The sequence below is a fragment of the Belonocnema kinseyi genome, chromosome 2 (assembly GCF_010883055.1).
Source record: "Belonocnema kinseyi isolate 2016_QV_RU_SX_M_011 chromosome 2, B_treatae_v1, whole genome shotgun sequence".
In the NCBI taxonomy this organism is placed as follows: domain Eukaryota; kingdom Metazoa; phylum Arthropoda; class Insecta; order Hymenoptera; family Cynipidae; genus Belonocnema; species Belonocnema kinseyi.
In genome coordinates, this window is record NC_046658.1 from 105,695,154 (window position 1) to 105,720,958 (window position 25,805).

General features: G+C 30.0%; 1 protein-coding gene and 1 non-coding gene across 2 annotated transcripts in view; one reads left to right on the plus strand and one right to left on the minus strand.

Annotated features, from left to right (window-relative positions):
- The window catches only part of LOC117167388 (cytoplasmic polyadenylation element-binding protein 2), a 692,172-nt gene that overhangs the window by 524,489 nt on the left and 141,878 nt on the right, over positions 1–25,805 (minus strand). Inside the window, exon 2 of the mRNA XM_033352277.1 lies at positions 25,461–25,572. Within this exon, the coding sequence (XP_033208168.1) occupies positions 25,461–25,572 (112 nt within the window). The remainder of the gene's footprint in view (positions 1–25,460; positions 25,573–25,805) is intronic.
- Trnad-guc lies at positions 16,381–16,452 on the plus strand. Its single transcript has one exon. It is a non-coding gene; the product is annotated as a tRNA-Asp (tRNA).

Sequence of the window (25,805 nt, forward strand, 5' to 3'; positions counted from 1 at the left end):
TTTTCAAATATCGTGAAACTTTTTAGGCTCCTTGAAAAAAGTTACTAAAAGTGACTGTGTGTCAGCCCTGATCGTATCCTTGACAGTTACTTAAAATGCTTCAAACAGAAATTCATGGACTTTTGCCATTTTTTTTTCAAAATTCATGACCTTGTACTGACTTCCCCTGATCAAAAGAATTTCCGGACTTTTCCCTGATTTCCAGGTTTTCCCTGACCTGTGGCCACATTGAAATTCTTAAAAATTCCATTAAACTACAATTTCCAAATTGTATAAAACATGAAATAAATATATCAGTATCTTGCAGTTGCTCGGAGTCAAAATAGAATCCATTTTTTTGTAGAGTTTTGGAAAACTCGTGATTAAAAAAAAACTTTCTTAATTATGAATATTTTTTTTAACCTATGAAACTTTTTTATAAATATGTACTGAACGTACTTAAAAAAATGGAGAAGATCAGATCGTTGAAAGTGACGAGTTGTTGAATTTTTGAAAGTAACTTGTCGTTTTTAAAAGCCTGATATTCTCAATTTATTTACTGTACATTTTGAACATAAGCAAGTTTTTCTTTGCTTTCATGTCTCTATGAAAAATTAAATTTATCCTTTATAAACAAAAATGAAAAATCAGAAAAAACTGTAAAAATTAGGCATATTATGCAGATTACGGAACAAAAAATAGATTAAAGATTTTTCTAAAACTCTGCGATTCAAACATTTTTTAAATTTTATTTTGACTCCTCCCAAACGCAAGAAATTAATCAATTTTTTTCGAATTTTATACGCGTTATAGAGGACCTAAATAGCAAATTTTCAGTGCTAAAGCGATTTCAATTTATATATTTTTTTTATCCGCCCTATTTCATAACGATAAAACTTAAGCGGAAAATCTTAAGCGAGCGAGAATTGCGGATAGTTTCCTATATGTAACGGCTTCTGAAAGGCTTCATTGAATTCTTATCACATTCTGGACTCATGTAAAGACCGCGACGCGTACTCACGTTGACAAGAAATTCCGCACATTTCGGATCGAAAAATGTGGAACACTGCTTGCTTACCAGCGCTCACATGTATACGAATTCTTGACTACCACTAGAAGCATGCCTTATTTTTTTTATTTAATTTTTTTATTTTCGGGCCGATATGAGTATCTACAGAACTTACTATTCTATACTTGAGGGTGGCTGTTTAAATAGAAGAAAATATTCCCGGTCATCTCCCTAGTTCGTACCGGTTCGCAAAAATTTTTCACGTTAATTTTTTCATTTGAAGAAGTCAAAACCAAACTAAAAATTGAAATCACAAAATGGAACCTTTTTTAGTATGAAACCTTTATCTACGAAGTTCAACAAATTTATAAGTTAGACACTTTTAATTTAAACGCTAAATAATTTATACGAATACATTGGAGCTTTCGACACTTTCCAACTGAAAAATTAGAAATTTATAATTCCATTCAGCTGCAAAAATTTTAATTTGGTCTTAAATAAATTAAACTCAGACTAATAAAAATTTTAAATGAAAAAATGTCACTCTTCCAACTCAGTACTGATCGTTAAAAATACCAAATTTGCGAAATTTTCCCCTTCAAAAAATGTTAAGATGAAAAGAATGGTCTCTTCCTATTCAGGAAAATTATAATGCAAGTTTCTACTTTTTAAGGGCATGCTCTTCGTGACCACGTGACCAAACTAGTCCCCGGATATGAGCATTTTTTTGGTGTTCACTGTGCCCACACGGATTGAGATATGGTGTTTAAAATTTGACAGATTAAATAAAAAGCACTAAAGAACGTTTGTATACATCAATGTGTTTATAGTTTTGAAGAACGTTTATTTATAAATCGATGAAAAAGGATATTACCATTCGAGTTATAGCACTATGCAGCTAATTTTTGGTTTGATGCATTTCGGATTTTTTGGTTCGCTTATATTGAGCACTGACACCAGTTTTTGACTAAATCGTCTAAACCTTAAAAAAAAATTAATGTAAGCAATACAATTTGCACATTCGTTGCAAATCAACAAATAAGTATCTGCATACACGTAACCTATAATTATTTTTGGAGCATTTTTAGCGATTTCTAGCGGAGAGAAAAAGACAATTTGACCGTCGATAAAGTCAAGATCACTTGACTAAGTTCATTCATAAAATTTTTGTATGGGGAATGAAATTATTTTCATTATTTTCGGTCCTCACTACGTCCAAACGGATTGAGATATCATGTTCAGGATTTAGGATATTATACCGAAAGCACTAAGGAACGTTTGTATATATCAAAATGTTCATAATTACGAAGAAAGTTTTCGAGTGAAATACTACAGGAATTAGGAAATAAACTTTTAACGTCGATAAAGTAGATGCCTCGATTTAAAAAAATCGAGGAACATCTTAGAATATCATACTCGAAAATTCGTCCAAGTCCCATCTTGAGAAATGTGCATCTTCAGAAAATAATTAACATTTTCTAATGGTTATATATTCTTGTAGATTTTTTGTACTGGTATGAAACAATTCCAAGAATAAAAATAAAATTTCGCCCGGGGGCAAAAGACAAGGCGAGTCCGACGCTGAGTCCCGCTGGTTGGTTCACTGTCAACAATAGTTATCAGCTGATCGATTCAACGTCAAGAATTATGGAAGTTGGTTGAAGAACTCCGACGAGTAAATTTGAGCAGATTGCTGGTGTTGCTATGTTTCCAATTTGAAATTTATCTTTTATTTTTAGGACCAAAAAAATGAAAATCATTTTACACCGAAATTTCATGAACGAACTTAGTCACTTGATCTCGACTTTATCGACTTTCAAAGTTTCTTTTTTTCTCCACTAGAAATCGCTAAAAATGCCCAAAAAATAATGATAGGTTAAGTGTGTTCAGATACTTATTTGTTGATTTGCAACAAAGGTGCAAATTTTATTGCTTATATTAATTTTTTCAAGGTTTAGACGATTTAGTATAAAACTGGTGTCAGTGCTCAATATGAGCGAATAAAAAAATCTAAAATGCATCAAACCAAAAATGATCTGAAAAGTGCTATAACTCGAATGGTAATATTAAAAAAAGGAACTTTCCTCTCTTCAATCAATAAAAATCATAAAAATAGGAAATCATCCTTTTCCAGTTCATAAAAAATTAAAAACCAAAGTTTCCTGACTCAATACAAATGCTAAAAATAAGAGCATTTCCCTCTTCCAATCAAGAAAGAAATTAGAGATAGAAAAGTTGTTCCTTAAACTCGATAAAATGATTGAAAATATAAAAAAATGGACTTTTCCAAATTAGAAAAAAATAACAAAAATTTTTTACTTTTAAACTCAATATAAATAATAAAAACAAAAAAAGGTCTCTTCCAATCCAGAAAAAAATTTTAACGAAAATTTTCTTCCTTCTAAATGAATAAAAATGTTAACGATAAAAAAATGAATTCTTCTTCCCGTTCGTAAAATATAGACAAACAAAATTTCCTCATTTCAAATTTAATAAAAATGTAATACCAAATTTTCCCCCCTTCAAAAAATTCTTTGCATTAGCTCAATAAAAATATTAATTATAAAAAATTAACTCTTCTAATTTAGAAAAAAGGAACCAGAACTTCGACACTTAAAACTCAATAAAAATGATAGACACAAAAAAGAGCATCTTCCAATTCAGAAAAAATTGAAAATCAATATTTTATCACTTCTAATTCATTAAAAATGTTAAAAATGAAAAACTTATTCTGCATACAATTCGTAAAATATTGATAAACAAAATTTTTTAATCTCAAAGTCAATAAAAACGTTTAAAATAACCAATTTGCCCGCCTTCTACTTAATAAACATATAGGTTAAACAAAAAAAGTTTCTCTCCTAATTCGGCAAAATATTAAATAACTAAATAACATTCCTTTCTTTTAACATAAAAATTGTGAAATTTAAATGTTTTTTTATGCATGAATCTTTTTAAGATGCAATGCACTATTTTTAAGTCGTTTCAAATCAATTATACTTATTTATAAATCAAAATTGAATACTTTTCATCACAAGTTAAAATTTTTGTAATGGTTTACTTTCGAATATTTGATTTAAAATTGCTAATTTTAAGTGAACAATTAGATATTATAAAATAATGAAAAACTGCTCTTTTGTTTTAATTGAAAATTTTAAAAAAGAGTGGGTTAAAAATTGAATATCTTAAAATTAAAACTATTTGAATAGGATTTAAAATTGTATAAATTTTTGAATTTAATTGATATAAATTGGTTAATTTTAAACAGGTTCAAAATCATCTTTTAAAATTAATTACTGTCTAATTTTCAACAGTTCAACTACAGTTACATTTGCAAAATGATTAATTAAGTAGTATTTACAGATAATCAACTTAAAAATAATTTAATCCCAAATTTTCAAGTTCAAACTCTTCTAACTTGTTGCTTCTTAATTGTTTTAGTTTCGTAATCAAGATCAAAAATGGGGAATGCTTGAAGTAAAATATTTTAGAATATTACCGCCTTTTTCAGGTTTTTCTCGGTCTCCACCAAAAATGCCCGATCGATTCCCAGTTTTTTTTTGTTTTCCGGTCCAGGGGCCTCCCTGCGCATTTTCCGATTTTTCCCGGTATTAAATTACCAGTTTCATTTCCCAGTTTTCATGGTCTCAACAAATTTCAAGTCATTTATATTTTTCCGCTTCAGTAGCTACCTTATATTGTTTGCCGGTTTTTTTTGGTACTTGTAGAATTTCCGTTCAGTTCCCGGTTTATCTGGTTTCCCGGTTCAGTGGTAACTTCAGTTTCAATTCCCGGTCTCAAAAAATTCCCGATAATTTCCCGGGGTTTTCAGTTTTCTACTCCAGGGGTCGCCCAGGGTCACTTCACGAATTTGACAGTCTCAACAATTTCCCGGTTCTTAAAAAATTCCCGATCATTTCCCGGTTTTCTCTGTTTCCAGGTCTAGTGGTCACCCAGCTTCATTCCCCGGTCTTAACATTTTTTGGTCATTTTCAGTTTTTTCCGGTCCAGTGGCTACACTATGTCACTTCCCGGTTTTTGACGGTCTCAAAAAGATCCCGGTCAAATCACTGTTTTATCGGTTTCATTGTCCAGTGGCCACCCAGTGGTCACCCAACGTCATTTTCCGGTCTCAAAAAACTCCCGATCATTTCCTGGTTTCCTGAATTTCCAAGTCCAGTGGTCACCCAACGTGACATTCTGGTCCTAAAAAATGTCTGGTTATTTCCAGTTTATCCCGGTCGAGTGGCTACCCAGTGCCAGTTTCCGGGTTTTCAAGATTTCCAAAAATTCCAGATAATTTCCCGGTTTTCTCAGTTTCGTGGTACAGTGGTTACCCAGTATTACTCTCAAAGGTCTCAAAATTTTTTTTATAATTTCCCAATTTCCCTAGTTTCCTTGTTAAGTGGCCTCTCTGTACTGAAAGTAACTTACTAAGACTAGTTTTCCTAAAGTTTAGTCAAATTTTAGGCAATATACACCCACAGTAATTGCGCTCGTGACAAGCATGAAAAATAAATAATTATGTTCAAATATTTTTGCACTTCTTTCCATGCCCAACCCGTCAAAGTTATTTAGCTCTAAGCACGCTTCCGCTTGAGTCTTGAACGAGTTGTAAATTAAAACTGGAAAAGACGAGTCGCTCTGAAATAATTTTTCCGGCCGCATTTATCTTTGCTTCACAGCGAAATTTTGTTTTACCTGTGTCTCTGCCAGAGTTTCACCGAAGCACTGAATCAACTCAGTGGTAATGAAGTTTATTAATCGCCAAGAATTTTCAAAGACTCGTCTTATTTTTAATTAATTTTTATTTTCCAACGAATAACTTTATAAAAGCCAAAAGCAAGGAAAACTTAATTTCCACATTTTTCTGAATTGCATTGCACTAATTCTTAATATATCAATTTACACGAATTGATATCACTAAAATAATTATAACTTTATCTTTTGAATTGCTTCGAATACCTTCAAACTTTTCCAAATACTTTTGAATTCTATCAATTTACAATATGTCTTATTATAATTGAGCAATATGGGAACTCCCTTTTTCTAAAATATCAAAGGAACAAGGCTCAAATTATGTAGAATTTGTACTTGAAACTTGAATTTTTTTAATTCCCTTTATCTAAATCAGAACAAAATTCTTTAGAAAAATTATGTTCCATCTAAAACATAAGGTCTAGGTCGAACTAAAATTTTTTATACAGAAACTCCCAGTTCTAAAGTAGAAATTAGAATTAATGAAATTTCCTGTTCTAAAGTGAGCCTAGAATTGAAATTATAATTCTCTACAAAATTTTCTGTTTGAAAGTTAAAATTATCATTCCTAATGTGAATTCTCTGCCCCAATTATAAAAATTTAATTTCTTTATTGAAATCTGTTGCCCCTACTGCCAAATTATATTTATTTGTTAAAACTTCATGTCGCAACTTAAAATTATCATTCTTTTTAAAAATGCAGTGATCCGACTCAAAATTAGAATAATAAGATATATGAAATAATTATATATATTATATATAAACTATTACCTAAACTATTACCGACGGCATGGTCATCTGCCGCGGCAGGGGAGACCGCCCTTGTCGGGGTGGCCGAGGCAGGCATCTTTCCTTTACCTTCAACGAATGACTCTTTCATTGTGATGAGATTCAGATCGGTTACAAAAACTGAAATGATGAAAACTTAGCTCAATTAAATTTTAATTAGCCAAATCAACTTTCCTATAAAATTAGAACAAAAGTGAAAAAAAAATTGATAAAAATTGGTTGAAATTTTAAATAATGATAATTTTAATTATTGAAGGGAATTAATTTAACCATAATTCTAATTTAATGAAGCCAAGTTTTCATCATTTGAGTTTGTTTAATAGACCTTAATCTCATAATAATGACAGGGTTATCCATTGCAGGTAAAGGAAATTGCCTTCTACTCACCTTAGCTTCCGCGGCAGGGGAGCCTGCCGTCAGCAATAGTTTTGGGAATCGCTGTTTTAAACGACCAACGCCAGCGTGGACGTTTTAGAGATATAATCCAAGAAAGTTTTGTTTTAACCTTTAGTTCTCGATATGTTTTACACCGATGATATAGCTACTTGTACAATATTAATATTGAAAAGGAAAAAAACTATAGAGATTATGATATTTTTAATTTATCACGTGCTCGGGAATTGTCACTTTCAACAAAGCCCCAGTCACACTGGGCTTTCACCTACATTTCCCTGCACATCATATTTGTCTCCATATCGCAGAAATATTCGTGAGAGCTCTGGAGCCATCAACTACGCTTCATCCTAATATGTCCTCCATTTTATTTCGCCCGCAGAAAATAGTGCGACAATGTCCATTAAATTGTGCAGTATTCATGTCAGAGTTCCACCAATGGGAGATCCCAGAGCAGCGAGCCGCTTCAAATAGGCACCCCATATATCTCGACTCGTCTATAAATCATGCAACACCATATACCATCGGATACTTCCGTAGTGGTCGTGCTTTATGTCTCTGCACGTATATATCTACTCGAATCACACAACCTCTAAAAACGGTGAGAAGTTAACCGTAGAGGAAAGTATATCCATTCGTACCTACTCCTCTCTCAAATTACGACAGATCGCCTATAGGGATTTTATAACTTCAAAGTTATCGTTCAACCACTATTTTTTTGCAAAAAAATATAAGAGTTATTCCAAATAAAGGAAACGTAAAATATAAAGTAAGTGTACGGGGGTCCACATATTTCGATAAACTCCGAGGTGGGGGAGAGAGGGATCTGTCCTAACGTCAAAAAGTGTCACATAGGATGGGGTTTACAGTGATTTTGCGACATGTGACATTTCACTCATCAAAAAATAAAATGGAAATCCGTGTGACGATAAATTTTCAACATGACAGTTGAATTTTCAGTCAAAAAGATGACTCTAATTAAATTGTTTAATTTTAAACAACATAATTAAATCTACAAAATATTTGAATTTTTTTACGAAATGGCTGTATTCCCAAAGAAAAGAACATTTATGTTCTTCCAAAAGACGAATTTTGAAAAAAGTTTCAAGCAATCCAAGCCCCAAAATTGAAAATTTTAGCAAAACTCGAGTGAAAAGGGATAACTTATAACAAAACAGTTAAATCCTCTACTAAAATAATGAATTTTAACAAAAGATTAATATTCTACCTAAGCCAAGAAATTTCCAAAAAAATACATGGATTTTTTACAAAATAGTTGAATTTACAACTTTTAGAGGATAACTTTTGAACAAAAAGAACATAGTCAATTTTTTATTAATTTTTCAATTAACCCTTAAAGGTCCCCTTCCTTTGATATAACGTTGAGGTCCTCATGGGATCGTTGAAGAGCCCAGCCGCAATTTTTTATTGCGTAGAAGCTTTTTAATATTTTGGTGTGAAATTTAGGTAGGCATTCACTTGAGTGTCTTGTTCTAAGGTAATTATACTTGCTAAATGATTTTTTAATTTTACGACATTGAAAAAAATTAAAAACTAAAGAAGAACGAACTTCGTAAATTTCAATATAAAGTGCCAGGACACTAACGACCCCATGGACCTCTAAGGGTTAAATAATTAATTTTTTTATTGAATAGTTAATTTTTGAATTAAATTGTTTAATTTTCTATAAAATTGTGGAATTTTGAAGCCAAAACGATGATTTTTTTATTTCTGACACGAAAATATGAATTTCCAATAAAAAAGTTAATTTATGATCAAGTACTTCATTTTCGAACCAAAAAAAATTAATGTTCAGCAAATTATGTAATAGTTAATATTTCAACCAAAAAGATTTTAGTTTGAAAAAAGTCGAGTTTTTTAGCAAATTCAAACCAAAAAGTTGAATGTTTTAGAAAGAATTTGACTTATAAACAGGAAAACAAATCTTCAAACAGCTGAATTAAAGGAAAAAATTACGATTTTGTAACAAAATAGTTACATCATAAATCATAATTATGAATTTTCATCATAAAGTATTAATTTATACTCAAATAAACGATTTTTCAACAAAATAGTGACCGCGCAACCCACAGTGGGCAAAATAATGTCCGTGAACATTTTTTTTCAGAATATTTCTCCGATTTTAACTTTTAAAAAAATTTAATAAAATTCCACAGCAAATTTTAATGGCTCATTTGGACAAATTTGTTATTATTTTGGTATTTAATAACAAAAATAAAGAAAAAACGAAATGTTGACATTGAAGTGTACCGTTTTTAACAAATACTTGGTTTTATTAAAAAAAACTTAGAAAAAATTAAGCAAATTTCCAAAAATGATGTTCAATAGTAACATAGTACATGTTTAAAACTTGATTAAATTTTTTATAAGCGAAAAAATGAATACAAATTATTTCGTGGGGGATTAGCGGCGGTTCGTTACTTTATTTGCATTATATTTGAATATTTCATGTAAAAAAAGAGTTTTTTTAGTTGAATGATGGAAGTTTATAAACAATTGGTTCTTTTATAAACAAATTTGATGAAAAATTATCTATATCAAGTATATATGATGGATTTTGTATCTCTCTCGCACAATTTTGATTTTTTTAGTCAAGTCGTTATATGGTCCAGCACCCCTCAGTTAACCACATTTTTTCAAGTTTTGAATGAATTGGAATATTTTTTAAAGCAAAAGGTACTGCGCTTCAAAATTTAATTTTGTCTACTGCATTTATTAAATATTTTTAAAAAATTGTAAAAATCTATAAAGGGTTTTAGTTTTAATACAGTAAAAGTACGTTTGAGGTTCGGTGACCAAATGAAAACACGATATTGAAGTTAACCAAAGATACCGATTTAAAACTTGTTTGATAAATTATAAAAAATTAAGAGTCGCAAGTTTCAAATCCATATCTGTGGCAAACTTTAATGTCGTATGAAATTTCCACCTTGCATGAACGTGACTGTTAACTCAAGTATGAACTAGCAGATAAGAATATCGAATGAAAGTTGCAGATATTGACCAACCTTCTAAATTTAATTTTGTTTACCGTGTTTATCAAGTAAAGAAATCGTAAAAATCTTAACAGAGTGAAGTTTCAGTGGAGTAAAAGTACGCTTCAGGCTCGGTGACCAAATGCAATACCCACCTTGCAACTACGTGACTGTTAACGTAAATATGAACAAGCTGAGAAACATTTGGAATTACAGTTATATTTATATAAGTATTGGCCAATCTTATAAATTAAATTTTGTTTACTGTGTTTATTAAGTAAAAAAGAAAATGTAAAAATCTGGAAAAGTTGAAGTGTCAGTGGAGTAAAAAGAACGTTCGAGGCTCAATGGCCAAATGAAATTCCCACCTTGCATGTACGTGACTGGTAACGTATGTATGAACCAGCAGAGAAGAATTTCGAATCAAAGTTGTAGGTATTGACCAATCTGGTTTCGCTGCTCTTGTGTATGATATGGGGTTGGACGGCATACGATGCGAGTGCGAAAGCTGCTACTGAAAAGGAAGTGGTATGGGATTCCATAAGGCTACCTTTCTCCGAAGGAAAGGTACCAAACCGAATAAAATATCGGCTCCCGAAGAAAATGACGCTATTGACATCTCACCGTCTCGGGAAAAAAGGTTCAGATTTATTTGAGCGGGTGTCCTCTGGCACGTACGTGTGCTTGGGACTGGAAGGGAGACAAAGAAGAATACTGAAGAGAAAGCAAAAAAAAAGATACAAAATGATGCAACGAGAAGGGTTGAACGCTGTGCGTGCTTTTAAACAGAAATATTAGATTCTTTTGTGTTATTTCATGTTAAAACGTATCTACTCTCGTCAACTAGTTATTTGTCTCAAAGACAGACACAGATTCTGGGGTCAATTAGATATTTTTAAGTGCAATTTCATCTTGACCTCTACCATTTTTTCCATTTAATGTCTTAAGATACTCAAAACAGTTTCATCCAGCCAGCTCTTTTGGAACAACCCGTTTACTAACCTTAAGATATTAAAAAGACAAAACAAAATTTTGAAAAATGTCTGAACTAAGAAATGTCTGAGCTAAGAATTTTAAATCTTCAGGCAGACGAAAAAGATTTTAAAGAATAATAATAAAATCCAGTATGTACCAGTGCGAACCAGAACTCTCGAAAGTAATTGCATTTCCCCATTTTTTCGACATCTGATCATAAGTTTAATCAATTTTCTTCTTGTTTTAAAATCAAAATTGAATGCATAATAAACAGCTCTTTAGAAACATTCATGAGATTTTAGGCAATAGTCTAATTATTATTATTTTTTAAATTTTGGTTACAAATTGCTTAATAAATATAAAAATCACTGTAATAAATACATGGAAAATATTATTATTAATATTATTATAGTTAATTTAATTTAATTATTATGAATAATATTCTTAATAATATTCGCCGATCAACCTACAGTACCTAAAATATTGAAAAATTCTTAAAGGTGAAGGAAGTGGTCTAAAAATCCTGTATATTTACTTTGGACATTTTTACAAATATTTTGGTATGTTTTGAAAGCTTTTAAAATTAATTTAAAAAAATAAAAAATCATCTTGAATTTTCCTAGAAACTTGGTAATTCTCTTAAAACTTTCATCACTTTTAAAAACTTCCAAATTTTTTATTCAAAATTTTTACGAGTCTACATTTTGTTTAAAATATTTAAAAATCTGTTCGAATTTTAAATTATTGTTGAATCTTTTTGAAACTATTAAATTTAAAATCTCTAAGCTGATTTTTTTATATTTTTAGAAAATAATTTGATTTTTTTTTTAATTTTCTCAAGATTTAGATTATTTTAGAATCATTTCAGAACATCTCAAAATTCAAAATATTTTTCGAAATAATTTAAAGTTTCCTAACAATTTTTTAAATTCTGGATAATTAAGAAAAATGTCTCAAAATCTTAATGATTCTTGTTCATATTATTTTGTAATCGTCCAAACTTAAAATTAATGTATAAAAATTATTTCTCTATATTAAAAAATGGTTTATAATTACATTTTTCATTTCAATGAATAATTTTTAGAAAAATATTTCAAAATATATATTATCATGCAAATAAAATGACTCACAGGTATTTGGAAATATGTATTGATTTACGAAATTTATGGTGCAGAAAATTGGTAATTTTCGTTCATAAATAGATGGATACACAAAACCTCATTGAAAACAGTCAATGATTCATGAAAAGTATGCTCTTATCATTTTTAAAATATGTTGTAAAACAGATAAGAAAAGAATTGCTGCCTGTATTATTGAAGAATCATTTATAATTTATATTTTGTATTTTGAAAATAAATTATAATAATTAATCCAATCAGTCAAACGGGGTGCAATTGACCCCGAAAAATTTTCGAGCTCCTTGTAGAGTCCCTGGTTACCCTAACATTCGCCAATTTGTATTTTAAATATTTAAACAGTTCGTTTTGGTCACAAAAACTAAAAGATGAACTTTTGCAATCTTTTAATAATACCTAGCAATTTTTTTGAAGATGTTTCATTAGTGGAGTCAAATTCACTCAGTGTGACTATTTAATTAGGGTTAAAATTCCTCATTTGGAAATTGTGATTTACAATAGCTCAGAAAATTAACATTTTTTAGTGTAAACAAATAGAGTAGTATGGTTAAAAGAATATGAACAGAATGTATTTTTCATTTCTTAAGATTTCGTAGGCCCGGGCTACGAAACTTACTTTTCAGGCAGGGAAAGTAAGGGGAAGTAAAGGGAGGGGAACTATGGCAAGTTATATAGGATGGAAAGTAGGGAATTTAGGATGAGTGGCGGGAAATGAGAGGGAGAGCCAGAAGAAGTGACGGGAAGGGAATGCAGCGGAAGGTAGGGGCGGCAAATCGGGGTAAATAAGGGACGAGCAGTAGGGTGAATAAGGGGATGGGAATTAGATAAGAGAGAAGGAGAAGAAATATTTGGGGAAGGGATAGTAGGAAAAGGGATAGTAGGGGAAGGGAAAAGAAGTGGATGAAGTGAGGGGAGGAAAAATGATGGTGGTAAGGGAGTAGACCGAATGAGGGGGAGTAGAGGAGAGAAAGTATGGGAGCGTGTGATTTGAATAACTAAATTACTTTTTTTAGGCGCAGGGCTCCTATTTTGATTAATTTTTCAGAAGATATGAACAACAAAAAACCACACTGAAAATAGCTATTAAAAGTCATATTCACGCAGTATGTAACCAATCAAATTTTGAGAAACAATGTATGCTAATCTCAAAAAGCACACTTTTTAAGAAAGGATTTGTAAATTTAACATCGATGGGAAAAAGTCAACTTTTATGATAATAACATTACTAAAAGTCTCTTCTTGTAACTATTTTCGTAGATGAAGAGCTTGTGCATGGGAAATTCGGTGAATCGAGAAGGTTGGACTGGTATAACATAGTTTAAATTGTTTTGGAAAAAACCGACTCTGTGCTGACCGAAAATGCGAGGTGGACCTTACACAAGTGGCAGCCGTACAGGCAAACGAGGGTGCTAACGATCCATTTAGCTTGCCGACGATCCATTTGGGGATAGTTTCCACCCATGGTAAATAAGCGTGCATTTACCGAAGCGACCCGGAATGCTCTCGCCTCAAGTGACCTCTGCGGCCCGGAAGCCGAGAATTCGAAGCCCTCGCGAGAGTCGAAAGTGTCTCCGAAAGTTTTTCCAACATATATGTAGCCTTTCCTCTATGAAAGCAGCGAGACGACGAGTAATCAATCTACTTCTGGGAGTCGAGGTTCATCCGTTTAATTCACTCCCGATTCAACAAAGACATACCGTGCTGAATTAATCACGATTCGAAATGAGCATACGCTTATATGAATACGTCATAATATATGTATAATTTATACAACAGTTCTAGCACACCGTCTGTCAACAGCAAGTTTGTTTAATCGGCCTACATTTGCATTTCAAGCCAACATTCGTAAATGAGTCTACTTCATTGAATGAAACTTTATATGTAGAAACTGGAAATACATGTGATCAGAAGTTCACAGTAGGGCGGACCAAAAATGCGTTGAAAACTTTTTTTATAAATTTTTATGCATGTCGCTCGGAAATTTGTTGGCATCTACACAACAATTAATCCATTTTTTTGTTTAAAAAATAATATTTTGAGTTAGCGCAAGCCCCATGAAGCTTAGCACGTATTTCCCATTAGAAAACAATACGTTTTTGTTAATTTTATTCAGAATCGTCAATATTAGACGAATCGAGTTAAAATTCAACTTGAACTATAGAATATGAATACAATATTACTTTCTAAATATCACCCCCGTAAACCTGTTTTATAGAGTTAAAAAAAGCCCTACAATTGAAAAAATGGGCTTTGCGAGTTTTTGGCGCTAATTATGATTTGTTTCTAGTTTTCATATGCAAATTGTTTTCTATACGTAAAATACTACTTTATACTGATAATTAGATGTGTATTTAAATTTAAAAAAAACATTATTATTGTTTTTAGCAATTTTCTCTTGGAATGGAGATCTAAAGTCCCGTTTTTAAAAAAAAATTCAATTTTTGTACAATTTTCAATTAAAGTAAGGTAAAAATTAATTAATTTAAAAACATAATCATTTAAAGAATTCATTATTATAGTTAATAACATTCTCTTTGAATAATACTAAAAGTTGTTTTTTTTCTGAAATTTTTAAACTTTTTGTCCACTTTTCACTTTTAATGAATTAAAAATTAATGCAATTTAGAGAATTAATAATTAATTCAAGTAACCAAAAATAATGTGCTAAACCATGTTAGACGCAAACTGTTATTGCTTATAAATATCTTCATCTATATTAATCATAGATCATCATGGTTTTTTCTTGAGATTTTTTACTTTTTGTCTTATTTTCACTTAGTAAGGCAATAATAATCGCAAGTTAACAAAAATAGTTCTGAAATGTTTAACTTTGCTCTGACTTTTTACTTATGAACAAATATTAAATAATAAAAAAGTAAATAGAAAAATATAAATATTCATGAAATTTTGGCATCCCTTTTTTGTCACTTTTTGTTTATTATCAAATTAACATCGCGAAAAATACTAATCATATAAATTAGGGAAAATTACTGGAAAAAGCGAATTTGCCTCCAATTATCCACATTAAGAATTTCTTCATAGAGTTAGTTTAAAAATCACGAAAAAAAATCATAGCACAATTTCATTAATAAAGATCATTGGCGACAAAAATCCAAAAAATTAAGAGAAAAAGCTAATATATACCATCTTTTTCTCTTAATTAAGAGTACCTAATTAACAATATTGTTTGCCTTTAAACGTCAGCAGTAGGCAGTTGTTTATAGAATTTGTTAGAAAATTTTTCAAAAATATAAGATGACAAATTTTCATCACTAAACATCACTGATGAAATCTCTTTAAAGAAATGAGAGAAAAAACTATTTATTTCCACCTTCAAATGTCCACACTGGACATTGGTTTATATAATTTGTTTACAATATGATTGAAAAATATCCGATTACAAATTTTCATTAATAAACATTTTGTACCACGTAATTTCAACAAAATTAAGAGAAAAGACTATTTCTATCTGCGTTTGGATATCCACACTGGGAATTTGTTTTTCTAATTTGTTTATAAAATCATTAAAAAATATTAGATAACAAATTTTCATGATCGATTAACATTTTTGTAATAAAAGCAAGTAATTTAAAAGTGAAAATATACTATGAAACAGCAATCGGTTCCCAAAATTATTAAAAATACAGGGAAAAATCCGAATAACAAAATTTCCGAATCTAAATAATTGAAAAATTGTTAAATAAAAAATTATAAGTTATGAATTAAATACTTTTATCGAGAATTTTTATTTTTCAGAAACTTTGCAATTCAGGAGTTTCAAATTGTCGGCAATTTTCGATTTTGAATATTGAACTTTTCGGGAATTTCAAAGGAATTATGTAATCATAAATCTAAAAAGTTTAATTTGATTGATTTTAAATTAAATTTAATATCATGTATATTATATTTAAACATTTTATAATTATAAAACTTAACATTTCTAATAAAGTAAAAATGTGTATTACAATGATATTATAATTAAATTAGAAAATAAAAAAATTGATATATGAATTATTCTTATTCAATTAATACATTTATTATTAAATTATGATGAATTTTATTAGGATTAGCTTTTTTTCAACTTTGTTCGTTCTTTACTCTAAAAATATTACATTTCTAGTGAAGCACAAGGCTCGCCCCTGAGTTCTTAATGATGTTTGGACGTAGAAAACTCGAGTTTGCGCAGTTCATTTTGGCAACGCCAGTCAATCGAAAACTTTATGTTTATTATTTCAAAGCGCTCTATTGGTCGGCGTCGTCCAAACGTACTGCGCAAGCCCGAGAGACCCGCGTCTAAATGTAGCAGCCGTCAGAGAAATAGTGCATTTTGCTCTCCAATTTTATATCTTCAGTAGTATAGTGGTAAGTATCCCCGCCTGTCACGCGGGAGACCGGGGTTCGATTCCCCGCTGGAGAGAATTTTTTGTTTTTTTTTAAACAAAATACATTTCAAAATTTTTATCCTGCCTTTTTTACAGTCTATTTTGTTATTTTTTGGAAACTGTTGTAGTTCAATTATAGAACTGAAGTTCGCAACACTTATCAATTTTTTTTAATTACTGAAATAAATTTCATAGGAATAAAACAATTTAGAAAATTATTTCAGACGGTAATTATTCAAATAAAACTATATTTTATGCATCCCAATATTTATACCGGAAGATTATTATTTGAACAAATTTATTTCATTCAGGAAATTTTATAAAATTTTAAAAATTATTATTTACCGATAGGGATATTAGGATGAAACATTCGTTTAGTCGCCCGACATTAAATATTATGTATATGAAATCGAATCTGAGAACCAGGCTTATATAGAAGCATAAGAATTATTTTATTTAACTTAATAGTTTTTCTTAATACGTTTTTTAAACGACAGTCTTGCCGTAGGGATATTAGGATGAAACTTTTTCTATAGAAATAATTTTACAAAAAAATGAAAATCGAGCTTTTAGAAGAAAATTATAATTTTGTAATTTTAAACCATTTAAAAAAAAATTATTTGGTTATTATAGCTTTTCCGGATAGATTTGTTGTTATTGCCCTCAATAAAATGCCAGTCATTTTTTATATAAAAATCCGAGAAATAAGTGTTTACAGGTTACTTAGATTTTTTAAATTTTAACAACATTTTCTTAATGTAATACATTTTTGTAAATAGGCAGTTTTCCGTTAGACATTATTATGATAGAACTTTTTTTGCTGTTGCTGACATTAAATAGAAGTAATTTGTAACATAAATTAAAAAATCGAGCTTTTCCCGGAAAATTAGAATTTTGTTGTATTTCAAGTAGTATTTTCTAAATTAAATAAATTAGTTTAAGTAACAGTATTTCGGCAGGGATATAGGGTTGAAACTTTTTCTATTGTTGCCCTCCATAAATATATTATGCATTAAAAAAAAGTATACATTCAGAGTGCGTGGACGAATAAAAAGCAATTGTCACATCTGAAATAATTCAATCGTTTATTTAATTGCAAAAAAATTCACATATTTAAAAAAAATGATATTTTTGTTCATAAACATTACAAACCTCAGTTAAATTTCAAATTTCTCAACTCAGTTTGGTACTTTTGACATTAAGCACGTTACATGATCGGATCCTCCATATTCTCAGTTTCTCCAGGCCAGCGATTGCAAACTGCAGATATGGGTTCGAATCCCGGCAAAACAAGAAAGGAATTTTTTTACAGCTGTAGATAACCATTTTAGGTTTATACTAAGCAGATCAAAAACCGATCTTCAGTTGACAAATAAAAAAACTAATACAATACGCTGGACAACAAGCATAATATCAAAACTCAACACATAAAAAACTGAGGGTTCATTGAAGTTACGTCTCAAGTAAACGTTGGCATCCTGTTTGAACTTAAGAGTTCAAAAGAACTCTTTTTGAGGGCTCCATTCGTTCCATTTTAGTCCATTAATATCCGATAGACGCCATTGACGGTTTTCAACATTTTCAACTGCGTGTGTGCCCAAAGACGCGGGCAAATTTGAAATCAATAAATAGTACGAATAATCATACAGATAAATATTAAGAAATGTTTTTTATTATTTTCTAAAACAAATTATATTGATTACAGAAAAACAGAAATTCTCATAAAATTTAATATAAGCGTAATAATGAAAGTGTATATAATATAATTTTAAATATTTCATGTGCACTGTCATCCTTTCAAATATAACTATCTATAATTTTTGTTTCTTTATTAAATTTTTCCCAGTGTAATATTATTTGATCCGAATTATAAAGCCAACTTTGCAAAATTAACTCGTAAAATCTTCGGAGGCAGAAATGATAAAAAGGCTTTATTAGAAAGATTTGAATTCACATACATTGGGTTCCCTTAGAAACCATTTATCATTTTGGGTTCCTTTTGAGCAAGAGAGGTTCCTTTTTGTCACAACTCCTACACTCAGAGAAGAAGTTTTCAACACAAGTATCGTCCTCTTGCCTCTTTTGTTTTGAACAGAGTGAGTACATTTTTTATACAAACAGAATTATTTTGCTGCAATATTAGGAAGTTAGTCGTATAAGGAAAATTTTTGTTGCAAAAGGATTCCTGTTAAAACAAATGAAAAGCCTCTGAACCTTAAATTTGAGAGGAAATTCTATTTACGCCGATAAAGATCATTTTTTGACAAGAATAGATTTTTCTGAGTGTATGGAACCAATAATTGGTTATAACAGAATCCCCAGTTTTTTCTGTGAAATACTTGAGGAACTTTGAAATTCCGTTTCGAAAATTCCTGCAATATCAAAGACATCCGAATTGGAAATTCAATACCACAATGGGGAAAATGGAAATGCATGTCAATGAATTTTACAAATGAAGAAACTTTACACTGTAAGGAAATTTCTTCCTGAAGTAACATTCTTGATCTCACGATTATGGTAAGGATGATAATCCGATCGTTTATAGGTTTCCCATCAAGTGGATATTGTGGACACCGTGGGAAGCACCGTGATTCGGAACGAAAGATTAGATACACGCAGAATTCCAATCTTCTGTTCTGTTCTATCTCTATTCTTTTTCCCTCGCATTTTCACTCCCACAGTGCATGATGACTCTAAACTTTCTGAAACGAGGGTGCGAGAACGAAGTCAGGAAATTGGAAGATCGACGTTACTTTGCACTTTTTTGCTAATCGACAATCGATGGTTTGTCCCGCGAATCTCCTGCCTTTTAGTTCAAAATGAATTCGCACCACTTTTATTGACGAAACTTGGCCAATTGAAAATTATTATTTTTTAATTACTAAATTCATTAGGTGATCATAACGGAATGGCCAAAAGAATTCATTTTAAAACATTTCTGGACTTTTCCCTAACTTTTGACGGACCAACTTCCTATTTTTGCAAGCCAATATTACCGAAAGGCCAAAATTTAATTGTGGTAACATTTTTATCATCGAATATCTTATACAAGAAATAAAAACAATTACAGATCAAAATTAAAATATTTAAAATTTATTTACTTTAACCAAAAACTGACTTTTATACCATAAGAGATAGAGTTTCAATCCAAAAGGACGAATTTTCAAAAAATAGTACTATTAAAACCAAAAAATTGAATTTTCTACTTATAATCATGAATTTTCAACTAAATAGTCAAATTTTCATCTAAAATGATAAATTTGTAACAAAGAAATATGTTTTCTTTAAAAAAAGAAAAAAATTAATCCAAATTGTTTAATTTTCAAGCCAAAATACGAATTTTCTGTAAAACTGTTAAATTTTTAACCGTAAAAGATAAATTTGCAATAAATAATTTATAATGGTAGACAATTCAACGAGTAATAAATTTTAATTTGAAATATAAAATAGTTGAATTCAACAACAAAAATGTGATTTTCAATCCAAAAGGACAAATTTTCTGTACAAATAGACGAATTTCCAAGAAAGCCGTTGAATTTTAGACGAAAAAAGATGACTTTTTAATAAAACACTTGAATTTTGAGCAAAATAATTAAATTAAAAAAAATTTTTATTTTTAAACAAATACTTAAATTTTTTACATAAAATATGGATTTTCAACCCACTTTTGGAATTTGGAAGCTAAAAACTCGGATATTTAAAAAAAATAGTTGACTTTCAAGCCCGAAGATGTGAATTTTCTCAAAAAAGTAGACTTTCAAACTAAAAGGATAACATTTTTAACTAAATGGTCAAATTTTGAAGAGAGGGAAAAAATAAATTGTTAAGAAGGCAGTTGAATTTTCAACCCGAAAAATTGTATATTCAACAAAAAGATAAATTCTTTACAAAAACTGTAAAAATAGTTTCTTTAACAAACAAAAAGATGAAATTTCTACCAAAAGAGATCAAGTTTTACCCCCCCCCCCCAGACCCAACGAATATTCAACCAAGAAAATTAATTATCTACCAAGAAAGATGAACTTTCAAGAAAGTTGTTTAATTTTCTCCTAAAGAGATACATTTTTATCCAAAATAATTATTTTGTAACAAAGATTTGTCAGTCAAGAAAGGAAGGAAATTTCATTCATATTGTTGAACCTCAAGCCAAAATACGAATTTTCTTTAAAAAAGTAGCATTTCCAACCCGAGCATATGAATTTTCAACAAAACCGTCGCAATTTTAACCAGTACAAATAAAATTGCAAACCAAAAATATTAGTTTTTTACCAATAAAAGACGATTTTTCAACTTGAAAAACGTTCATATTGAAACAAAAATGGAAAAGTTGTGTTTTGAGTTAAAAAATTAATTTTAAATAAAGAAACCAAATGTTTTAAAAAAATAGTTAAATTTTCTACCATAGAGATAAGCCTTCAAATAACCAAATAATTTTTGAATAATGGAAATTAAATTTTACCCAAGCAGTTGAATTTTTAATGAAAAAATATCAATTTTAACAGAATATTTTAACTAGTGAAATTTTCAGTTGACAACATTATTTTCAACTACAACAAGAAAACTATGTTTCAACCAAAGAGATAAATTTTTAATTAAAATGATAAATATTCAACAAGAAAATGATTCTTCGATAAACTGGCTTACCTGTCAATCAACGCTTTCAATTTTCAACTAAAAAAAGATGCATGAAAAAAGCTGAATTCTTAAACAATAAAGATTAATTTTCAAACAAAAAGTTGCATTTTTAGTAAAAAATGTGAATTTTCAACTTAGAAATATTTCAGTTGAATTCTCAAAACAAAAAGACGTATTTCTAACAAACAACTTGTATTTTTCATCAAAAGGATGATTTTTCAAACTACAAATATAATCATGAAGAGGAAGCAACTGCAAGGAAAAATAGAATCAAAAATATGACACCAATAATATGTACATACGTACACTTTCCTAATGTTTCCCTTAATTAAAAGTAAAATAAAAAATGTTGCGTTTATCAACATTCCTGACTTTCCCTGACCAATAAAATTATCTGAGTTTTTTTGTCTGGGATTCTAACTTTAAAAGTAAATACACTCCAAGACCCATATAATAACAGTTTCAGGGGTTTCCTCGCACTGATCTTATTAATAAATCGGTATCCTCGAAACTTGAACAGTCAGAGCTGCCAGAACAGTTTTCAGTTGGAATGCATACGGTTGCGCAATATATTGAACTGAGTACTCACGCAGTGCGACCTTTTTGAGGCATTTCGAGGCGTGAGTCCTAAGCGCCCCTCGCCCTCTCCCCTGAGAAACTTCGTGGGCCAGCAGGTATAGGCTGTTTTAGATATTCCAAATTTATTGTAACTATGGGACACTATTCAGTGGTTGAATTTTTAGTTTAAAAAAAGTAAAGTCATAAAATTTTTAAACCATGGTGTAGATTTTTTCTTCGACAAATTTGTGTAAATATTTGTTCACAATAAGGGTCGCCGAGTCCGCAAAAAAGAGAAATTGCAGCGAAGAGATGTGCGACGAAGTCAAAAAGGCGGATGAAGTGGATAGAAAATAAAAACGAGAGAAGAGAGAAAAAACAGAAGAAACATGAGAAAATGGGCGGGATTGACGCGCTGAATTGAGTTTTCGTATTGGGTGGCTGTCACGGATTTGCGACAATCTTTCCAAGACACATTGCCAATGCGATTCCACCTTCGATTCTATCTTCTTCTTCATGGACTACAGAACTCGTCGAAATTCAAGACAAATCCAAGGTGGAAACCGACGCAATGGAAGAAGGAAGACACCAAGCTAACGTGAGGCACACATCGCCAATCGCAAATAAATAGCCGTGACAATGACACATTTAGAAATCCTTTAGGAGCAAATAGCTTTCCTGATACCGTATGTACACATAACCTTTATTAGCTCTATAAAGAATCCTTTTATTCTCTTTTTATCTAACAGAGTACGTGCAGCAATTACAAATCATTCAATTTATTGAAACACAAATTTCTCTTGAGATTAAGGAATACATTTCATTTTTATGCTACAAGGGGACCCCAACAGATGAGAAGTCAGATAACAAACCAGATAAATGCATTCACTGAAAAAATGGCTAGTTGAGCCAACTATTTAGTTAGTAAGATATGGTGCTGCTATTTTATTAGTTCGCACAGTAATTCCATTAGTTGCACTAACTATTCAGTTAGTACCGACAACTGCGTAAATGGTTGTCCTAACTAACAAAATAGCAGTACCATACCTTACAAACTGAATAGTATGCACAACTAACCATTTTTTCAGTGTTCGAAATGAATCCTTAATAACTAGAAAACTGCTGTATTTCGAAAACACCAGTAATAGAAGAAGAATTCAAATACACTCGAAAAGACACACTAAAAAGATTAATTTTTCAGAAGAAAGTTGCATTTTCGATTACAAATTCATTTTTAGCGGAGAGATTAACTTTTAAGAAAAGACATAAATATTCAACCAAATAGCTCAATTTTTAACTATAAAAGATTAAATCCCCAAACAAAAATACAAATTTTCATGAAAAAATATCAATTTTCTACACAGAGAGATGAATTTGCTACCAAACAGTAGAAATCTCAACTTATAAAGATCAAATTTTTAATTAAAACAATATTGACTAAAATTTGAGATAAAAAGACTTCATTTTAGCCACAAAAACGAATTTCCAATACAATCATTAAATTTGTAAATAAATAGTTTTATTTTCTACGAAAGTAGTTAAATTTTTTAACAAAGGTCTGAATTTTCAATGAAAATTTTAATTTTCTATCACATTGTTCAACTTTCAAGCTAAAAAGTTGAATTTTCTATATAAAGGTTGAATTGTTAACCTGAAAATATAAACTTTTAATGAAAAAGTTAATTTAGGTCTTAATTGAATTTTCAATTATAATTATGAACCTTCTACAAACAGAAATTAGATTTTTACAAAGTAGTTCAACATTAAACCAAGTAGTTGTCACGTCCACAACAACAAAATAATTATCAATATAACATGTGTGACAATCAATCGTTCAAGAACAAAATATTTTTATTTTAAATAATACAAAAAAAAGAAAACAAAAAAGACGAATTTTCAACTTGATAGTTCAATCCTCAACTAAGGCAGACTTATTTTAAACTAAGTACTTGCTTTTTTAACAAAAAAGGATGAATTTTCAATCTTTAACTCGATTTAACATTTTTAACATGATTTTTCAACGAAAATGACGAATCTTCAACTTTTTACATTTCACGAAGAACAGTTGCATTTTCTTATTGAGTTTTATTAATTCAGTTCAATTTTATGCGAGAAATAGGAAGTGCCTTGAAAACAGTAAATAAAACAAAATTTCTTTAAAAAAGGTGAAAATATTCAAATTTTGATCCAAATCAGAATCCTAAATCTTTTCCAAAAATTCTCCGTTACAAGTCAAAATTGTAATTACTTTGGAAAATTCACTTCTCCAAGTCAGAATTATACTTTATTAATTATTACACATCTTTTTTAAATCAAGGTATAACTTATAATTATCATTCTTTTCGAAAATTCTCTAGACGAACCCAAAATTAGCATTCTTTTCAAAAAATGCATATTACAAATCACCATTCTTTTCAACAAATGCCTATTACCAATCATATTTATAATTATTTTCGAAAATTATTAGTTTCAAATTAAAAATGTAATTCTTTTGGAAAATCCACATTTGAGTTATATTCTTGTTCTATTCCAATAAAAACATGCGAACGGCATCACATTTATTATCGTAATGAAATAACAAACCTCTTTTAATATTTATTTAGTAAAATCAAATAAAAAAATGTTGCTCACTGGATCAAAGACCAGGCAATATCACAGTTTTTCCTGGTGAACACAATTCTTGAACTTTTACCGATTTTCCGGTCAGGCAACCATGTACGATCTTCTTTGAATTTAAAATTCAAACGCAACATAAATTGTGGTACTCTAACTGCAAAATATTATTTGGTTTAAAAATTCAAATCGGGTCTCTTGTTTTAAGAACGTAATGTTTTTGAAACTTATTTTTTGAGATTTATATTATCGAGACCAATATTAGTCATTTCACACTTTGCAAAATAAATTATTGATATGTTTAAGGTATGGCAATGTTGCACGGAAGTTAAATGAAATTTAAATTTATTTCTTAGATACTTGAATGTTGATACTCTATCAAAATGAAAAATTGTCAACGATTCCGCCTCTCGCCAAGTCTACATTTAATTGGCCTTGAATTTAAATTTGTAGCACTTCGAGAAAATCCAGCATTTATATTTCTCATGGCATTGAAAAAATTCAATTAAGAATTTTTAGTACATCGGTCATAGTTTTCTCTATAAGATATAGAGTTAATTTGAAAGCTTATATTTTCTAACGAGTTGCAAAATTGAGGACAACAAAAATCTTGGTTCAACGAAAATTTATGACAAACACCTGACTATTCACAGATATTCCCATAAAATTATTTTTAATATTTGCGTATTATCAAAATTAAAAAAATGTTCGCAGCCAATCAACTTCATGTGCTCTTCAATATTTCGAGCATACAGCAGATTTTTTGTTTCGAAATGAATTTGTTTGACATAAATTCGTTTTCACTTAGTTTTTTTTAATCGTATGTCAATTAAGGAAGCTATAATTGCACTTTTTATTTACTTAATTCATCAAATCGAAACAACTCAATCTCTCCTGTGCCATGGAAAGTTTGTTTTACATTCTTAATGAAGAGAAAGTTTAACGCTGTTTAATGTAAATGAGCAAAGCCGTTAGAATAATAAATCAGGAATCAACAGCTTCCAAATGAAGCACACAATATGTATTCATTGTTACAATTAATTTCCTCGCGACATAAAGCAATCGTGTATTCGCATCAACGACAGATTGTATTGATTGTTAACAAAAAGGTGAACATTTTCCAATTCCAGTTTTTCGGAAGAAAGTAATTTCTAATCGGGTTTTGACAAATTTTAAATCTGATTTTACGCTTATCATTGTTTTTTAATAACAATAATATTAATATTCATTGGCTTACCTTTAAGATGTTCTGGTGTGTCTGCCGCTCCTGCCCGCATGATATCACTTAAATAATGTTCTAACGTCCGCATACTATCCAAAGGTGAATTTCCGTTTGCGTTCATCCGTTCCTGGAATCAGAGTAATAACATATTTATTTCACCCTTAACTGGCACTTTGGGTAAAAAATATCCCAACAAATTTGCGAGATCGAATTAACTGTACTAAATTCGAGAAAATGGACCACATGTCGACTTTTACCATTATTATACCAGGTGTATACATATGAAACCGGTATTTTTTCAAGAAAAAAACACATTTATTTCAAGAGAATGATAACAAATATTTTATTCAAAGTATGCGC